The 17,945-nt window shown below is 41.0% G+C and overlaps 1 protein-coding gene across 1 annotated transcript in view; it reads left to right on the top strand.

The window, feature by feature from the left end:
• The window catches only part of GABBR2 (gamma-aminobutyric acid type B receptor subunit 2), a 491,815-nt gene that overhangs the window by 459,641 nt on the left and 14,229 nt on the right, over nt 1-17,945 (top strand). Inside the window, exons 15-17 of the mRNA XM_072851328.1 lie at nt 6,481-6,705; nt 12,990-13,172; nt 15,579-15,708. Coding sequence (XP_072707429.1) covers nt 6,481-6,705; nt 12,990-13,172; nt 15,579-15,708 — 538 coding nt within the window. The remainder of the gene's footprint in view (nt 1-6,480; nt 6,706-12,989; nt 13,173-15,578; nt 15,709-17,945) is intronic.

Raw genomic sequence — 17,945 nt, 5'->3', positions numbered from 1 at the left:
ATATAAAGCTATTCCAAATGGATATTCGCTAATAACCAATTGCGTATTTGTTTCAACTTAGTTACTATAATGTGTATCATGACTAAGCAGAAGTTATGTGGAAGAAAGTCAAACACAGTCTGAATAGAAAGAAGGGAAAAGATTTTATGAACCTGTTGATTTGGGAGGCTGGAGTATAAAGTGGAAAATTTTATCTGGATGCATGTTACTGTCCATAGCTTTGTGCAGCTGCTTTTCCATCTTGCAGGACCATACTTAGTGCCCTGCAGCATAAAGGACTTTGCCAAGACCTTTACGAAGAAAGCCCTTCTGCTGAATAGCTGAATATCGTATCTTGCAATTAAAAAAATATTTAGCTATTATCCTAATGCTCCATAGAAGTATTAAGCTTCCCTTTAGTACTGTCTATCCAGAGCAGCTGTGTGAAAATGAACTAAATACACCGCTGACTCATACCTGATCCAGGGAGTGAGTGATGGTTTAACATCAGATTATACGGGCTGTGAAGTAGGAGACCTACAAGGGTATATTTTGTCTTTCAGTTTGCTAACCATACTTGGTGTGCTGGCAATTAAAAAAAAAAAGTCACTTTTCTACACATCTTCCTGAAAACTGCTCAGTATGCTTTGCTGCCCAGTTCTCCAGTGAAAACCGAAAAATCAAAATGCTTATTTTTTTTTAGTTTCGAAAATTCTCATTGAAAAAAATCTGCAGCCATTTCACTGAAATAAAAATGTGCCTATGTCTGTGATGATCTGGACGTAATGAATGAACATGAGTAGGGAAACCCACAACTTCAGCTTCACAGTTACTTCAGACAGAGAGGTGTTTACAGGCCAGAGTCTGGAACTGCCTTTGTTTTAAGGGGCGGCAAGAGGGGAAGTTTCCCAGTAATCTAGCTAGGGAAAAAAAAAACCAACCGCAAAACCCAAAACCAAACCAAAACAAATATCCCCTGATGTAAGACCTTTGAAGTAAAGGTTTGCTTTTGTTCTTTCACGCAGCACAGCAGGGCTATGATCCGCAAGTGAGCTCAGTAAGTGCTAGTACAATACTGTAATTAGCTGCAAAGCTGCAGCCTGGTCCAATACATAAACTTTCCAAAACCATACCCTCTAGTTATTGGCAAGCATGACTTCTGACAAGATTGGAGACTTTTCCTCTGGTATTTCTCTGCTCTTGTCTGATATCCTCAGGATAATTCTCTTCCTTTTTCTTTCCTAATACTGCTCGTAACCCATGTTCAAAGTGTAAGCAGACATGACTTTGAAATGAAACATATATAGACAAAATGGTTTAAGGGCAGTACAGGGCAAGAGGGAATATAGGAGGATAAATAATTTCCTGCCTGCCATCTGCCAGTCTATGCAGTCCAATAGCAAATTAGGCACTTGATTGTATTAATATATGTTGTGGATCAGTAAGCAATCGTTGCTGTGTTTAGCAGTAATTCTGGTGAACAAGATTTAAAATGAACTAGCCAGTAGAGTTTTGAAAAACAGTGTTAAATGTTTTCCAATACTTCAGCTGCAAACACTTTTGTTATATTCCCAGCTATCACAACTTATTCAGTACAAGATTTTTAAAAATTAATGTTTGCCCGTTAAACTCTGTAAACACAAATATTGTATTCTCCATAGTCCTGTTATCCCTCTAAGACTTTAACACAGATGTCTCTTAGTGACCAGAATTCTATCTTTAGTGACAGTGGTATAATCCCGTTGACTTCAGATACTGTTTTCCCCAATGGTTGTCTCTCTCACAGCCTTTTTAGGTGCACTGACAACACAGCCTAAACCCACCAAATCAGCTGCTACAAAGGTAATACTCTAAATCAATGTAGTGTCAAATGGAAGCTGCCTACCCTCAAACAAAAGATGAAACAAACCAATCTTGCCTGTACAGCCCATACCTTCAGAGAAAACCCAAAACAACACTTTATGATGCTTTCTACATCAACAAGATGTGTATTTAGCAGACCAAAATGGGAAAGGCTTTAAGTTAATGACTAATGATGTAGGAAGCCTTCCTAGTTGCATTCTCAATGCGTCTTTGATTGAGATCCTCAAAGGGACTTGAATTAGACCATTAGACTTGACAGTAGACTATTGTGCTCCTTAACTTCTAGATAACTGCTTTCTATAGGAGAATGCATAGCCCTGAGTTATTCAAACTCCTGGGATGCACAGGATGCATCATGAGCCTCAAGATGGGAATTGCAACTGCCAGCCAGGAGCTGCCTCAGTGAGCTGGTGTAAAACAGTAGGGACACATGTGTCCTACCCCTCTCCTTAGCACATCAGCGCTGCTAAGAGCTGCCTGCCTCCGTCCCAGTGTGTTCATGCACGCCTTCTCTAAAGACTGTTTAATCAGAATTCTCAGCAGAGATCAGAACTAACATCCCACGCAAGTGCCCAAGTAATTAAGACAGTCAGTCTTTCATTACATAAAATCTGACAGCTCTGAAAGAAGTTTGAGAGCTCCTTCTGAAGACAGCCTTTAGTCTGGGGCTAGGGAGCACACCTCAGGCAAAATTTGGAATTGTGCCATGTTGTCCAAACATGAAGCTATGCAATGGACATCACCAGCATCATTGTCTTGAACAAAGATGGCTGATGCTGTATTTTGTGTGGGGCCCAAGCCGGTAGACATGCTCTGAGAAGCCTTTACCAGCTTGAGCCTCCAGGAGCAATAGGAGGAGAGACAGCTGCATTGCAAATCCCAGCAGGCCTTAAATGTCAAATAGTCCTTAAATTGCACAACAGTCTCAAGACTTAGGTGTCCCTAAGCATAATAAGAAGAGTGATTTACATAGCTGGGGAAGATTAATGTTTAAAGTTTAGGTATCAGGAGTAAAGAGCAGCTGAACTGGGGTACTGAGAGTCCGTGTTTTTTAACTGGAGCTCATATGTTTTATATTCAGAACTTGTCAAGGAACCATGGAAATCTGGACCTTTCACTAACAACATCTGCATCCCATTCCTCAACCAAGCCATTTTAGGGATTTTCAGGATTTTTGCAGTCATAAAAGTGAATCTTTCATTTGTGCAGATTGGCTGAGCCTCAGGAAGGGGGAACATGAGAAGGGCAGATGGAGGGAAAGCAAAGTGTCCTGTTCCCTCAGGAAGGCTCTGTCTCAGAGGAGAAAGCTTATCAACTCCATGGAGCCCTGCAGGCACCTGTAGCAGGCAAACAAGGAGCACCTCTGCAATCACAACTGCCCTGGCAGCTGGCTGCAGAAAACTCTCAGCTTTTATCCATGTTTGAGTCTCAAAGATGAGCTGTGACTTTTAGAAAAGGAGAGCTCTCTTCCTGAGGCAAGAATTTTACCCAAAATGCCAATAAAAATTAAAACCAATGCTCTCAAATTTATAGTGCATCATTCTGAGGAAACCCACTTGCTGCAAGAGTCTCTCCTTTTCTTTCGTTATCATATAAATAAATATCTTCCTTTCATCTGGAAGATACTTAACCGTTTTCCATGCTGTTCTCAATTATAAATGAGAATAGGCCAAACCATAACCCCCACAACACTGTTCAAATGATCTTTTTCCATTATAATTGATATTTTAGATCGCTTTATAACTGCCTCAGCTATAAATTCATGCCCATTATTTGTAATAAGTGCTGGCCTCATTTAAGTATGTTGGCTGTATTCCCAGAATAATGCTTTTGGAAGGGAATCTGTTCATACTGGGAGAAGTGGGGGTGAGTGAGGGATGACCTACAACCCTAAAAATCTCATTAATAATTAATTGTAGCAGGAGAAGATAGAAATCTTCTCCATAGTTAATCAGGGTCTCATCCCTTTAAAAACATGATATAGACACACACGCACAAGGATTCCTTCTGCCCCTCAAAACAGCTCAGCCTAGACCAGCCTGTTTGTCAGTTCAGGGACTGGCAAAGTGTAAATTTGCAGCACAGCTGAGCTGCACAGCAGCAAGAGTGCAGGGAATGCAGAGCAGGCAACTGCTGAGACAGTGGAGTGTCTGGGAGGAACAGGTTTGTATCCTCAATAACGGTATCACCGGTGTATGTCCCCCGTGCAGCCAGGTCAATACAGTGGACCACTTGCTTCTGCAGAGCCTGTAAAGGAGTCTGTACATTCCCTGCTCCATCTGTGCACAGTGCCAGACCCAACAGCAGAGGAGTGCTGCCTGCATCCTTCCTTATTGGAAGCATCATCTTGGTTACCTGAGGGCCTCTAGAAAATGTATTAGGGGATGAGCTGCTTCTCTGGCACAAAGCTACCCAGCTCAATAAATGGTTTACACATCTCAACTGCCCTACCCGAATGGCTCTGAGACACCGCTCTCCTCCAGGTAGCTGTCTACGTTTACCTTGACCCCTCAAGAGCAGCCCTCTCCCATGCTCCTCCTGCAGCAGCCACTACTTTTCTTCCTGCACTTCTTAGGCTGCTGGGAAGGGCAGGAGAAGAGGCAAGGGACTGGGATGAGGTGTGGCATCTAGTCCTGCAAGAGGAGATGAGTAAAACAGAAGAGGTAGGCCTGTGACAAGGAGGCAAGGGAGTACCCTGGAGAGGACCATGTCTTGCAGGACCGTGTGGAGGGGGCAGGGTAGGAACAGTGCCAAGGAAGACTTGGGTAAGGATTGCAAGGCCAACCGCTGCTGCTGTTGCTGGGAAGGGCCACCCCTGCCTATGTATCTTGACTCAGATTGCAACAGTGATGGCAGCATGGGAAAGTGGGTGAGCAATAGGCTCGCCTGGACTAGGCAGCACTTCCAGCCTGCCACACTCCATGGGCTGAGAGTAGATGCTTAATCCACCAAAGCCTTCCAGGCAGGTCTGCTCATGAACATGTGGCAGGGTAGCATATGTACTGTAGGCAAGAGAATGAAATAAACTAGCGGGCAAGCTCAGCAATGGAAGGGCAGGGCTGGCAGTTCGGCAGCAAGTTCTGGATTGAAGTGCCTGGGTGAGTAGGCAGGTGGCTGCAGCCTGCTAGTTTCTGTGGGAGTGCAAAGTGGCTGAGTCACAAATGGTTGGGTTTGTTGCTGTTGTTAGTTGAGGTAAAAACTAAGCGAATAATCAAGGAAATTTGCAGTTATTAATGTCCAGTTGTTACTACAGTTGAAAGCATGTAAGGGCAGAACTGAGTTTGTACAGCAAACATAAATCTGTCAGTTTCCAGCTCTCTTGTGCTTGACTGGCAACCAACAATGTTCTTCTAGTCCAGGTTATTTGCCTTTGAAATTTTTAGGGTTTTTTTCCCACAGGAAAAAAAGCAGAAGGTAAATTTTTACTAGGCAACTGCAATTAATCCCCAAATGGCATCATCATAGACCTCTAATTTCCTGGATTACCACATAGGTTGCAGTTGTATAAAAGAGAAGATTATCTCCATGGCATGGCAGTGGACAAATGTGATGGTCTGGGAGGAAGGGTACCAAGGTCAAAGGGAGTGTGCCTTTTTTCTTTCTCCTTCTTGTCTGTCCCTGCAGTGTGATCAGAAAAAGCCAGAAAACACAGGAACCATGTCTTGGGTCTTAGTGATGGTTCCTCTCTCTGTCCTTCCCTTCCCTCCGGTACCATCTGCTGTCTGCCATTCTTCCCAGGGCACCATACACTCTTACCGAGCTTTGCCTAGACTGTAGGCTGGGTTAACTATTTACAATGCCTTGAGTTCGTTTATGGTTCTGCTGCGTTGCCAGAATTTCTCTGAGGAATGCAAGAGAAAGAAAATAATCGTTTGCAGCAGTTCATGTTGTAGAAAAGTCTAATTAAATTTCAAGGGATGAAGACAGCTTCCTTACACTAAAGACTTTCCCCGGCTGAATTGCAAAAGCATATTGCAAATAACAAAGGGGCTAAAACTTAAAAATACACCAAAGAAAAAAGCAAACAAAAAATTGCCACAAGAATGTTTTATGCCAGAAATCATTAGACAACTGCAATTGAAAGGCCATTACCAACTCCCACTATAATAAAAGACATTATAATTGCAGTCTGAACAACTAGGGTGACACTTTCTACATTGCATATTTGTCTCCCATGGGACACATCTTGGCACTGCTGTTTATTAATGTAGGTGATAAGCATACAATGAATGACTGGATTGATAAGAGTATATTGAGAACAGCTGCTAAAAATAGCTAAAAGAACAATGCACATTTTATCTTTACTGGAATCCTTGAAAACAAACAGGAAGGACTGTCTTTAAAAATTACTGAAAGTATAAAATAAAGATAGCTGTAGCATTTAGAAAAATCTGTTCCCATCACAACTAATTCCAAGTTTCACATTTTTCTTGTGAGAGCAGGAATCTGTCCTAGTGAGCCAAACAAATCACATAGGTAATTAGATATTGGGTAAAAGGTAGGTGTATATCTCTGTATTGTAATATCACCTATATTTGTCAAGTTAGAAAACATACCAGTTTTAAATTAATGCCTTTTCTGGATGTCAGCCAATTCCTCTTATAATTATCATCTTTTTTCCTTCTTTTATCATTTCAGTTATTCGGGTGTTTCCTAGCCTGGGAGACACGAAACGTCAGCATTCCTGCTTTGAATGATAGCAAGTACATCGGAATGAGTGTATACAACGTGGGGATAATGTGCATTATTGGTGCTGCTGTTTCATTCCTTACTCGGGACCAACCCAATGTGCAGTTCTGCATCGTTGCTTTAGTCATTATATTCTGCAGCACCATTACTCTCTGCCTTGTGTTTGTACCTAAGGTAGGTGAATTTAGGTACCATTTAGCATGGGTATGGATTTTTTTCCTTCCGTTTTGTAATTGTGATTTAATATGTAAAAGTTCATTGCCTTTTCAAGTACAGGGGATGTGTGTGAATTCTAAACCAAGCCCATCTATACTCTCTTGTATCTGGATCCTGAGAGGAAAAACAAAGCTTCATGCGATTTTGGAGAAAGTGGAATATGCAAACTTACAGGAGTGTGAATAAACATGTTTCTAATGCCTATATCTCTACTGAATCTGTGACTGGGGAAACAAAGGTTGCTTTCTGTAATTTCAATGGAATAGTCTCCATTTCCACCTTTCAGGAACTTTTTGGAAAGGGTGATAAGTGGGGATTCAGGAGGGACAGGTCCAGTTGTCTACTCTGCCACATTTCTTATTTACCCTAAGCAAAATAATCAGGATCTCTGCTTCTATACCTACAAAACAGTAAGACCTTTTCAGTTCACTGGCGTGCTGTAAGGTCAACTATGTTGAAACCTCTAAGGTATTCAAGCATGGTGGCACAATAAGCTTTATCAGTACTTCAGAGGAAAACTGTATGTAGGCTGCAAATGCTGACACTGAAGATATATTTATTAATGGGTATATTAATGGACTAAGTGAGGCACAGACTGGGAGGCATATGCTTTCATTTCTTTTTGCTCTTTTGGGCTCTGAGGATGTGTTTGTTGTGCATTGTTGGAAGAACTGAGAAGATGCTTACCCACAGAGGGCTGGAACTTGATCATTTCACTTGCAGAGTTAAGCTTTAGACATGAGTATGACAGATCTTGAATGAAGGGAAAACTGGTTTCTACGTAAGCTTACTTTAGCAAAGCTTCAAGTTCTGAAGAATGTATTTGATATTTTGAAGCAAAATGTATAATTGTATTTAAGTGATTTGCATAAACCTAGCTTATCACCCCAAATCAAATGTGTATACAGTTCTATGTCAGAAACATTTGCAAGGCAAGAGTCAAGATGCAGGTCCTTTCACCTCTGGAATCTGTTTTTAGATTTTTCAAATGAGTAGTGATAAAAAGTTTGTGACCCTTCACTGGTCCGTGTTCAATCAATGCATAGAGCAAATTACAGTTAATAGGTTCTGGTGCTAGGTGGCATCCCTGGTGATGGTTCTAACAGGGGGACGAAGAACTATGTGTGTAAAAGAAACAAGCTAATAAATTTATCTCAAAGTGTTCCCTCTGAAAGAAATTAGATGCACAGACTAGCAATAGAAGCTGACTTCTGATCTGCAAAAAAGCAAAGTAATTCACTTTCCAGGATCGACGAACCAGGATGTTTTTACAAGTTCTGCAATTCACTTCTCAAATATTAAAAAAGCTGTACAGACATATATAGTCATATTTCTATTCTGGATCTTAGGGAAGAATCACAACTTCATTCTAAATTAAGGGAACTTTCACAAACACAGCAATGGAGAGTACTTCGAAATACTGCAAGATTTAAGTGTGTAAGCTGTATGAAAATGCATATTAAAACTCTGATGCCAAAAATACCTCCACAGAATGTCAGAACTCTCTTCAAAGAGAAAATATTATTAATGCTGTGACATGCTCTTCTGCCCCTTTGCTTTCATGCTCCTTTGCCCATCCTTCTTTTCTGCTGCCACAGGCTCTGAAATGACTTTTCTGTTTCCTTTTTTAACCCCTTCATCTGCTCTTCTTTTAAACCCCAATTACCCTGGCCTCATTTTTCCTCTCAGTTCTTTCTGTTAAAAATACAAACATGAACTGTAGCCTTCTAGCGTGAAGTACTTCATCTCATTCCATGTATGGTCAGGTTTCCAAATGCTTAGCTATTTTGCATTAGAAATGGTAATTGGATAAGGTACAAAAAAAAAGAGGTTGAAGCTGGAACTGGAACGCAGCACTTCCAATGCCCATGTGAGTGCTTTCACAGCTAGAGAGTTCTTCTTCTTGCACTCGTATATTTTGCCCTACATTTCTTCTCATCATGCTGTGCCACAGTTACAGCGGGGCGGCTGGCAAGCACTCTCTCCTGCAACCTGCTCCGGCACAGGTTTCACAATATCATGTCTGGACCCCACAGAAGATTAGACCCAACACCACCCAGTTTGTACATCTAGGTAAGATGTCAGTGAGAGACAGACACCAAATCTCTCCCCTTAACAAGTATGTAGTCAATTAGTCTAATTTTGGCAACACAGGAAGATTGCTGGTGAAATACTAAAGCCTGTGGCTCATCAAGCACAGGAGATGATACTGAAGACTTGAAAGATTGCATTTTTTCATTTATTAAACTGTGGCCAGACAGATGCAAGCAGTAACATGGTTTTGGGCCAGGTGAGTACTTCTACTTCTCTGCTATACAGAGTAAAACACGTTCCTTTTAACTAATCTTCAGCAGACTCCTGGACCAACAGTGCTGGAATTAAATTTTGCCCCACAGCCCTTTTATGAATCTGAATAGGCAACTATTCAACAATGTGGGCAAACTAGGGAAAGAAACATGACATTTTTCCGTTACTTCTTGTCAGCTCTACTAATCTTATTTACTTATAACATGGCAATTACTATACTTCTCCAGTTAAAGGTCCACCTCATCCACTGCCATTTCGTTCAGCACCAAGTGCCTCAGAAAAACATGAGGAAAATCCCATAGTAGAGTAAGATAAGTCAGGGAAAAAATGTTCATTTCCCTCTCCATTTAAAGGTATCCTCAAATACAAATGTTGATATCCATTATACTGCATCCTACTTACAGTAATTGTAGACATTCTTGTTATCCGATCAAAAAATGTCCAAACATTTAAAAAACTATTATAGATTTCTGGGTTCAAGGATATCTTGTAGCAGTGATCTGCAGAATTCAAACATACATTCTGTCTATTTTTCCTGTTAGAAGTTAACTGCTATGTCTAATTATCTTCGTAAGGGCCAACAGGTCTACAGTATTTTTCAGCATACTTATCACTTCTTTAAAAGAAGCAATCCTTATCTGTATTCTCTCTTCATGAAGCAATTTTCCTATGTTTATTCATGCTTATCAAACTTCCCTGTCCTTCCGTTTTTTTTCTGCTCCATCCCTTTTGAGACAGAACACCATGCTCACTTCTAGTCACCCACTGAGAGTGCATACCATCGTTGGCTGCAATGGCATTAACACATTAATTCTGATCCAGTTTCCTGTAGAGCAGCAAGACAAAATCAGTTCTAGGGGGCCAGGATTAAAAAATTTATTTTCTGTGTTGGTAGCATTTTTTGTCTATTTGGCATTGACTCTTTGTAGATATTCAGCGTTGACTCTGTCGAAATTGAAACTGCACAGATGTGAGGCAGCAAGACACAAGTTCCACTGACTTTATGGACAGAAAAAATGAAAAAAGCTCATCTGACCTCATCCCTTGTACAGTGTGAGCCAACAACATTGCCCGTGGACTTTTACATCTAATCCACACCATGTGAATGAATTCATTAGAGCATATGTCCTCGTGGCAAAACATCCAGTCTTTAGGTATAAACTCCCAGATGAAGATGAAGTCAATTGATGGATGGCTATACTTCTAGCTAATATTCAGTTTGAACTTAGACCACATCAAATTGCAGAGCTTTTATCTTGTAACACTTTTGCCTGCTAATTTAAGAAGCCTTGTAATTACTGTTCTTCACCTTTAACTTGATTTTAATGCAGTTTTTGGTCTGGGAGTTAGATACACCAGTCATTACAACCAGCTTAATTACAATCAAAGAAATGGGGGAGAGGAGGGGCAGGGGGCTCTAGGAAGACTCAGCTACAGCAGGTTACTCAGGGCCTTGAGCAGTTGGGTCTTGATTATCTCAAGGGATGAATACTCCCCAACCTCTGTTTGACCACACTCACAGTAGAAAAAGTTTTTTCTGATGTTTAAATGAAATTTCCTGTTTTTCAGTTTGTGCCCCCCTTCCTTTCATTGGGCACCACTGAGAAGAGTCTGGCTCTATGCTTTTTACTCTCTCCCATCACATATTTATACACATGAATAATGTCCCTCCCCGATCTCTTCCATCTCAAGGCTAAACAATCATCAGTCTCTGCTTGTATCATAAAGGCTCCACTCCTTTTCAGCATCTTAGTGGCCCTTCACTGGGCTTTCTTCAGTACTCTCTTGTTGTACTGTCCAAACCTGGACACAACACTCCAGGCGTGCTCTAGCCAGGGCTGAGCAGAAAGGAAGGATCACCTCCATTGGCCCAGGGTACTGCTGGCTCATGTTCCACTTGGTGTCCACCACAGTCTCCAGTGTCTTTACTGAAAAGCTGCTTTCCAGCCAAACACCCCTCAGCCTGTTTGGGTGGGTGCTTGGGGTTTCCTTCTCCCCAAGGGCAGGACTTGGTGTTTCCCTTTGGTCAGCTTCAGGAGATTTCTGTTGGCCCAGACCTCCAGTCTCTGGACTTCCTGCTGAATGGCAGTGCAATTATCCGGTGTATCAACCCCTCCTCCTCTTTGAGGATCATCTGCACACTTGCTGAGGGCGTGTGCTGTCCCACCATCCAGGTCACTAATAAAGATTAACAGTATTGGTCCTAGCATGAATCCCTGAGGTACAGCACTAGTGACTGGCTTCCACAATCCTTTGAGCCTGGCAGTTCAGTCAGTTTTCAGTCCACCTCACTGGCCACTTACCTAGTCACTACTTCATCAGTTTGAGTGTGAGTGCGTTAGGGAGACAGCGTTGAAATCTTTGCTTAAGTCAAGAAAAACAACTCTCTCCCCTCATCTACCAGCCCAGACATCTCACTGAAGAAAGCTATCAGGTTGGTCAGGCAGGATTTCCCCTTCATAAATCAGCAATGACTGCAGCACTTTCCGTGGACTGAGGTGAAGGTGACCAAGCAGCATTTCCCCAGACCCTCCTTCCCACCTCTCTTGAACACAGCTGTGTCATTTCCTTTCTCCCAGTCCTCAGGAACCTCTCCCAGTAAACATCACCTTCCAAAGGTAATTGAGAGTGGCCTCGCAGTGACGTCAGCCGGCTCCCTTAGCCCTCAGGGATACACCTCACCAGGTTGCGTGAACTTGTTGTCTTCAATTGCTTCAGGGGTCTGGGATTTCTGAAGGCAAGTTTTACCAGTAAAGACTAAGGTGAAGAAGGCATTGAGTACCTCAGCCTTCTCCATCTCCTTTATCACCCGAAAAAGGAAATTTATTGTCTTCAAGCATCATCCCAATCTGCAGACTTGGTCTGTAAATACATGCCAGAGACCAAGTGCTTCAGTGTCTGATCAGTCAGATCTCTCTCTATCAGAAGTTAGGTCCTTATTTCATGCCACTGCAGCTGCAGAACAGTTTCATGCTCTGAAGAACAAGAGGAACCAATTCCAAAATGGGGCTATACCCCAAAAATCTGGCTGTGCTGTGCTTACAAAATGATTGCCCCTTCTCTCTTTTCAGACAACTCAACACCTTTGGATTTATGATGCCGTGCCTGTGCTGTCAGGGCAGGGAGCTTCTTCAGCTTAGTCTGTGTACAAATACATATGTATGCTGCTTGGCAAGTAATCATAAATTCTGTATTCTCTAGAGTAATTTGAGAAGCTCTCTCCCCCTTGCCAAACAGCTAGTAGCTTGCTTTCCTCATGTCGAGGTGATATTTTCATGTTGTCACTGAGTGTTAAATCTTACTTATATTTGCTCAAATTAAATATGTTTAAGGTTAACCTTTTTTTAAGTGGCTTATTTAATTTATTTGAACAGATTTGGTTTATTTTGGGTCTCTAAAACCTAATTAAGTTTCTTTTATCTCCAGAGTGCAATCTCCCATGAGTTCTTTCTCTTAATACTCCTGCTTCATGCCTCTCTCTGCTTGAGTGTTACTTGTAACCGTAGGAAAGGAGAAATTTCAGATGAAATTGTGCTTGGGAAGAGAAGGGCTTGGTGGGCTGTTTTTTTCTTAAAGAAGGAATATATCCTTTGAAAGTACAAAGATATCAATGAAGGAGAAAAGTATGTTTGATGAAATATTAAAATATATTTTTAACGTAATTAAAATCCAGTTAAATATATTTCAAATTAGCTTTTCCTAAATTTTTTGAACACTTCCCTTTGCAAAATCATTTTGGTTCAACCTATTCTGTAAAGTTATTCAGAAAACATCTCAAGTACTGCACATAGCAAGCAGAGCTCATTTTCCAGAATTTTGTACTTGAAATTCAGAAAGGAACCCTTGGTTTGCCTTTCAATATTTTGAGATATAAAAGAAATAGCTGCAAAAATAAAACCATGGACAGGATTTCTTAAGGCTTTTAAACCTTTCAGCTCATCACACTGAGGACAAATCCAGATGCAGCCACACAGAACAGACGATTTCAGTTCACTCAAAATCAAAAGAAAGAAGATTCAAAAACATCAACATCAGTCACCAGCGTCAATCAGGCCAGCACGTCTCGACTAGAAGGACTGCAGTCAGAGAACCACCGCTTGAGAATGAAAATTACAGAGGTATTGTTTATTGTATATACTGCCTAGGCAAATTTTGTTGTTGTTGTTGTTGCAGTCCTGTAATCTGCTTAAATGTTGACTACTTTTTAGAGGAAAAAATTAGCTTTCCCTATAGAAAATATTGAAATAATAGGAAATAGATGATGAATAGCTAATTAATACAGCAAATACTTAGCAGGCATGAAAAAATGAAAAAGTGCATTAGCAAATTGAAATGAAACTTCCCCTATTTATTTGTAATAGGCAAATTACCCTGCTGCTTCACATGGACATGCTGAGCACCATAGAGCAATAGCTCTAGAAGCGCAACCTTTACATGCAAGCGTAACAGAGATCCACAGCCCCAGGGGCACTTAAGAGCTATCTTTGTTCCTGTTTATCTCTGAGTTCAGAGACTGCTGTTGCTGTTATTTCTCAGCCTCTCTGAGAGTTCGCTCAAAACCTTGCTAGACAGATTTTTACATCTGCCATGAAACAGAATTACACATTTTCTTAGGTAGAAAAGACCTTCATGATCATGTAAGCTGACCCTTTTGGCACAAAGGCCGTGAAGTTTCTTCAGTCTCTACTGAGAGAAAGGCTAAGTACATGGAGTGCATGAATTCTATTAGAGCTATAACATGTATATTTTTAATTTTGTCCATCCTTGCTCAGGAGACCTCAAACAATGACAAATCATCCCTGAAGACTGCCCATTTTGTGAGACAAGATAACCATAACTGATCTATATCTCACAAAAAATTACCCTGTTCTTGCCTAGTCTGTGAAGTATTCTTATACCTTGAAGAAAAGGTATTTTATTGCAACTGTTACTTCTTCATCTAGAGCTTAACTAACGACAATTGCCTAGGTAACCAAAAGGTGTTTACTCGGACTACCAAAGACTCCAAAAACAAAAGTTATCTCTGCCTTGTTAAAGAAATTTGGTTCAGCTTTGCCAGGTCCCTTTCATGGGAGAGCCTTGCAATTTTTAAGGAAGGCTCAGCTGGCCACTGGCTATTTCAGTTTCTTTATCCTACTGTAGTTTTTTCTACTAAGCTTCCTAACTCACAAGATGCAAGGCTCATGATGGTGATCACAGGTAAGGTTGGTCAGGGCAATTGAGCCATATTAGTGCACATAGGACGCCGCTGATCTTTTTAGACTTTGCTTAAATAGATTAAATGAAATACCCAGAACCAGTAGGTCCGAATAAGAGTTTCATTGTCAAGGGGATTTGGAGCATGCCCTACCGTGGCTAGCAGCTACATCTCCGGCTTATCTACCTTGAGTTGCTATGTCCCAGTTCCATAAGGAAACAATGTAAATCTAAATTCAGCACTTTTAAAATTCAGCTAAGCCAGTAGTGAGTGGGATGTAGGCTGGACACCGCATCATGGACAACTGTTCACAGAGAGCATCCCAGATCACCATTAAGATGCTTGTATCTGGTTATTTTCTACTGGGGCTGTAGCCAATTGAATACAAGTTAGTCTCTGGGGAGAGCACCCTGTGTTCAGCTCAGTGCTAAAAGCTAGGGGTGTACCAACCCAGCATTTGTGCTGCGGCTCTTCCAGTCAGAAAACTTCTGTGCTCCTCTCCCTCTCCCTCTAGTCTTAAAGGATGCTTTTGGGGAGAGAGAGGACTGAGATTTTTGCTTCTTCCCCCTCCTCTTATTTCCATTTTTTCCCCTCTTGGAAAGTTATGCTTGCAATGGCATTTTAGTGCTAGCTACCAGATTGCACAGTATAAGACACAAAAGATATAAAACACAGGGGTAATTTTCAAATCATAAAAGTATAGTGTTCTCAGCCCCAAAGCTAAAAACTATAAGTTGGATTTTCTTTGAAATTTCACACACACAGAGACACAAACAAAAAGGTCTAACAGGAGTCTGTCTCTCTAAGAAAGGTAAAAGGAGTGAAAATAATCTTTAGGAAAACAAAACATTCCCGGTAAAGTTGACTGCAGTCACTTACATGGCTGGACATTCCCCTGATGCCATCGTTCAATTATATTCTGTTGTATGTTTGATAATTTGTTTGATTCAACAAAGTGGTTATAGCTATGTATGCCACATTTGTGCGCATAAATAATAAATAGTTGAGAGGTTTTCAGACTGGGCTTTCTAATGCCCATTTCTTTCTCATTCAGCAGTACATCTGAATTCCTTAAACTGTCAACTACTAAAGCTTATTCTTCTCGTATGCCCTGTGTGCAATATCACAGCTGAACGCGGTTTGTTACTTGTAGCATGATTTTTAGAAGTAGTGTTGTAGTGCTGTAAGAAAACTGTATTTGGCACAGTGTGGCAATTGCGTTACCATCTGCCTTCTAGTCTAATTATAGAAAGCTATGCAGTTACTGCAGATACCTGAAGCAATGATTCTTGAATTTTTAGCGATTCATACTCTTTCTGTTTTGCAGCTGGACAAAGACTTGGAAGAGGTCACAATGCAGCTTCAGGACACTCCTGAGAAAACAACATACATTAAGCAGAACCACTATCAGGATCTTAATGACATTCTTAGTATACGGAACTTTACAGACAGCAAAGGTGAGAGTTAGTAAAATCTATTAGTAGCTTAACCCACCAAGATTTTGAATAGCAATCTCATTGGATTGGTTCCAGAGCACTTGGACCTTGGTAAGACAGAGCTTTAAATATCTTGGTTGCATTACAGAAAGCATGCAGATTCACATGATAAGCTATATGGTACCCACTGAGTAGTTATTTCTCTGTATGTATGTCTTCTATTGTATGCCCTACGTGTATAATACACATGGTAAAGCAGGAAACTTTTAAAAGAGTACTTGCATTCAGAAGTCAAGTTTTCTGTGCTGCATGGAGGGAGGAAAGTCACAGAGTGTTTCAGATCTTGTGAGAGTTAATTGCACCAGCCTTCAGCAGTAGGAAGCCCAGTTTAATACATGCTCGTCTGAGTAGGACATTCAAATCCTGCTTTTGGACACTGCTATCAAGCACATAGAAGCAAAGCATGTAAATATTTCAGTGCTGATTTGGACTCTAAATGTAGAATTGAAGGCACTCATGTATGAAAATTCTTCCCTAGGAACTGATAAAAAAGGATTTCATGACGACTAATATTCTGAAGTTGTTTCTACTGTGTCTCTTGCATTGCTCCCTGAAGAAATATATGCGAAAGAATTGCTTCCATTAAAGCTATTTCACTTTTGGGAAGCAATAAGATCTGGTGCATAGTGCAATAAAGTGGAAGCCAGGACACTCAGCTTCCATTTCTGACTCTAGAATGGATCTACTTTGTGACTTTTGGCAAATGACTTTGTACAGCTGAATATTACTACAGTACATGAAAAACTAGTTGCCCCTTGTTGGGAAGTCATAGACTTTCATGTTTGTTGCAATGCTAGGCTCAGGCTTCCTATTGATGTGGCAGCGTAAGCTTGATTAAGTGGACCAGAAGTTACTCCTGTAAATATAGTTGTTGAAGAATAATTTTAGAACAGCAGCAACAGTTCCTATATGCTTTTGAAGTATATTGAAATTTTGGTTGGGTAAGGTTACTTTTTCATGTGCCTTTTGTTTTAGCCTGGGTATACACTTGGTTGTGTAACTTGTGGCAAAAAAAAAAAAAAAAAGGAAGAGCTCCATAGAGTTCCCAGTGTCCTTTTTAAAATTAAAAAACAGAAGGGGGGAAAGGAGGAAAAGGAAAACGTAAATAGCTGCTGGAGGCGTGTGATTATTGGGCTGAGATCAGCAGCAAGAACTAACATCAGTGAGTGGGATGAGGCAGTTTTACCAAGTGTTTGAAAGGAACACATAGAATGTTCCACTCATGTCAGATGCTGCAGGAAAATGATAAATCATGAATAATACTTCAAGCAGAAAAGATACATTACATTGTGCCAAATGCCCATCTGAGTTTGGGTATGAGAAATAAAAATGATCCTCAAGAGATACGCTGGGTATAAATTTAGGATGGGATGCTTCCCACAGCAGGTTGCACTCCATTAGCAGTAGGATGCTGGTAGAGAAATCAAGGGGAAAATATAACCTTTCTGCACTTACTTGTGGCTATATCTACAAAAGACATCGATGCCTAACTGCTGTTTTATGCACCAGCATCCAAGATTGTCTGTGTTCCTAAGTTTCCCCCAGTACAGTTCCCTAACTCCTACATTTCTGCTGCAGGCTATGTATTTAAAATCACCTGTACATACTGAGCCTTAATGTACTGGGTAGCTTGGAACTATGTACTATTGGGATTTACAGGGTAGATATTCTTTGCATAGTGAAGTTGCCAGACACAGTTTTCTGAATGGATCTACCAGATAAAGCTCCGCACAAAAGAGGGGGGAAGGCAAAGAAGGATGTTTTCCCTTGGCCATCTTTATATTGAATAGGTTAGAGCATCCATTCACCTGGGAATGAGGAAGACCTGGATCCCAATCTGCAGCAGGTGTTTGAAGCTTGGTCCCACACCTGATGGTGAATGCCCCAAGCATGAGTACTATGGAGTATTCTGATCCTGACCCGAGTGACATCAAATATTAATACTTCCAGGCTCTGAGCCACCATGTTCAACAACCCTTGCTAGCCTTTTTCTGTCCCTCCATTTCCATTTCTTCTGCCTCTTGCTTTCTCTCTTTCCCTTTTTCCCTCTCCCTTAACTACATGTCTGAATCTCCTCTGTATTTCTCTCACTGCATCCATTCCCAATAGTCAACCTATGTGCTTAATTTAAATTTGCCATTCCAATCAAAATAACAAGGCTTTGGAGAATTCATGCTGCTGAGTCACTGCTGCTTCTG

This window comes from Ciconia boyciana, chromosome 2 (assembly GCF_034638445.1).
Source record: "Ciconia boyciana chromosome 2, ASM3463844v1, whole genome shotgun sequence".
NCBI lineage: Eukaryota > Metazoa > Chordata > Aves > Ciconiiformes > Ciconiidae > Ciconia > Ciconia boyciana.
The sequence above is the reverse complement of the archived record's forward strand: the minus strand, read 5'-3'. Positions and strand labels throughout refer to the sequence as shown.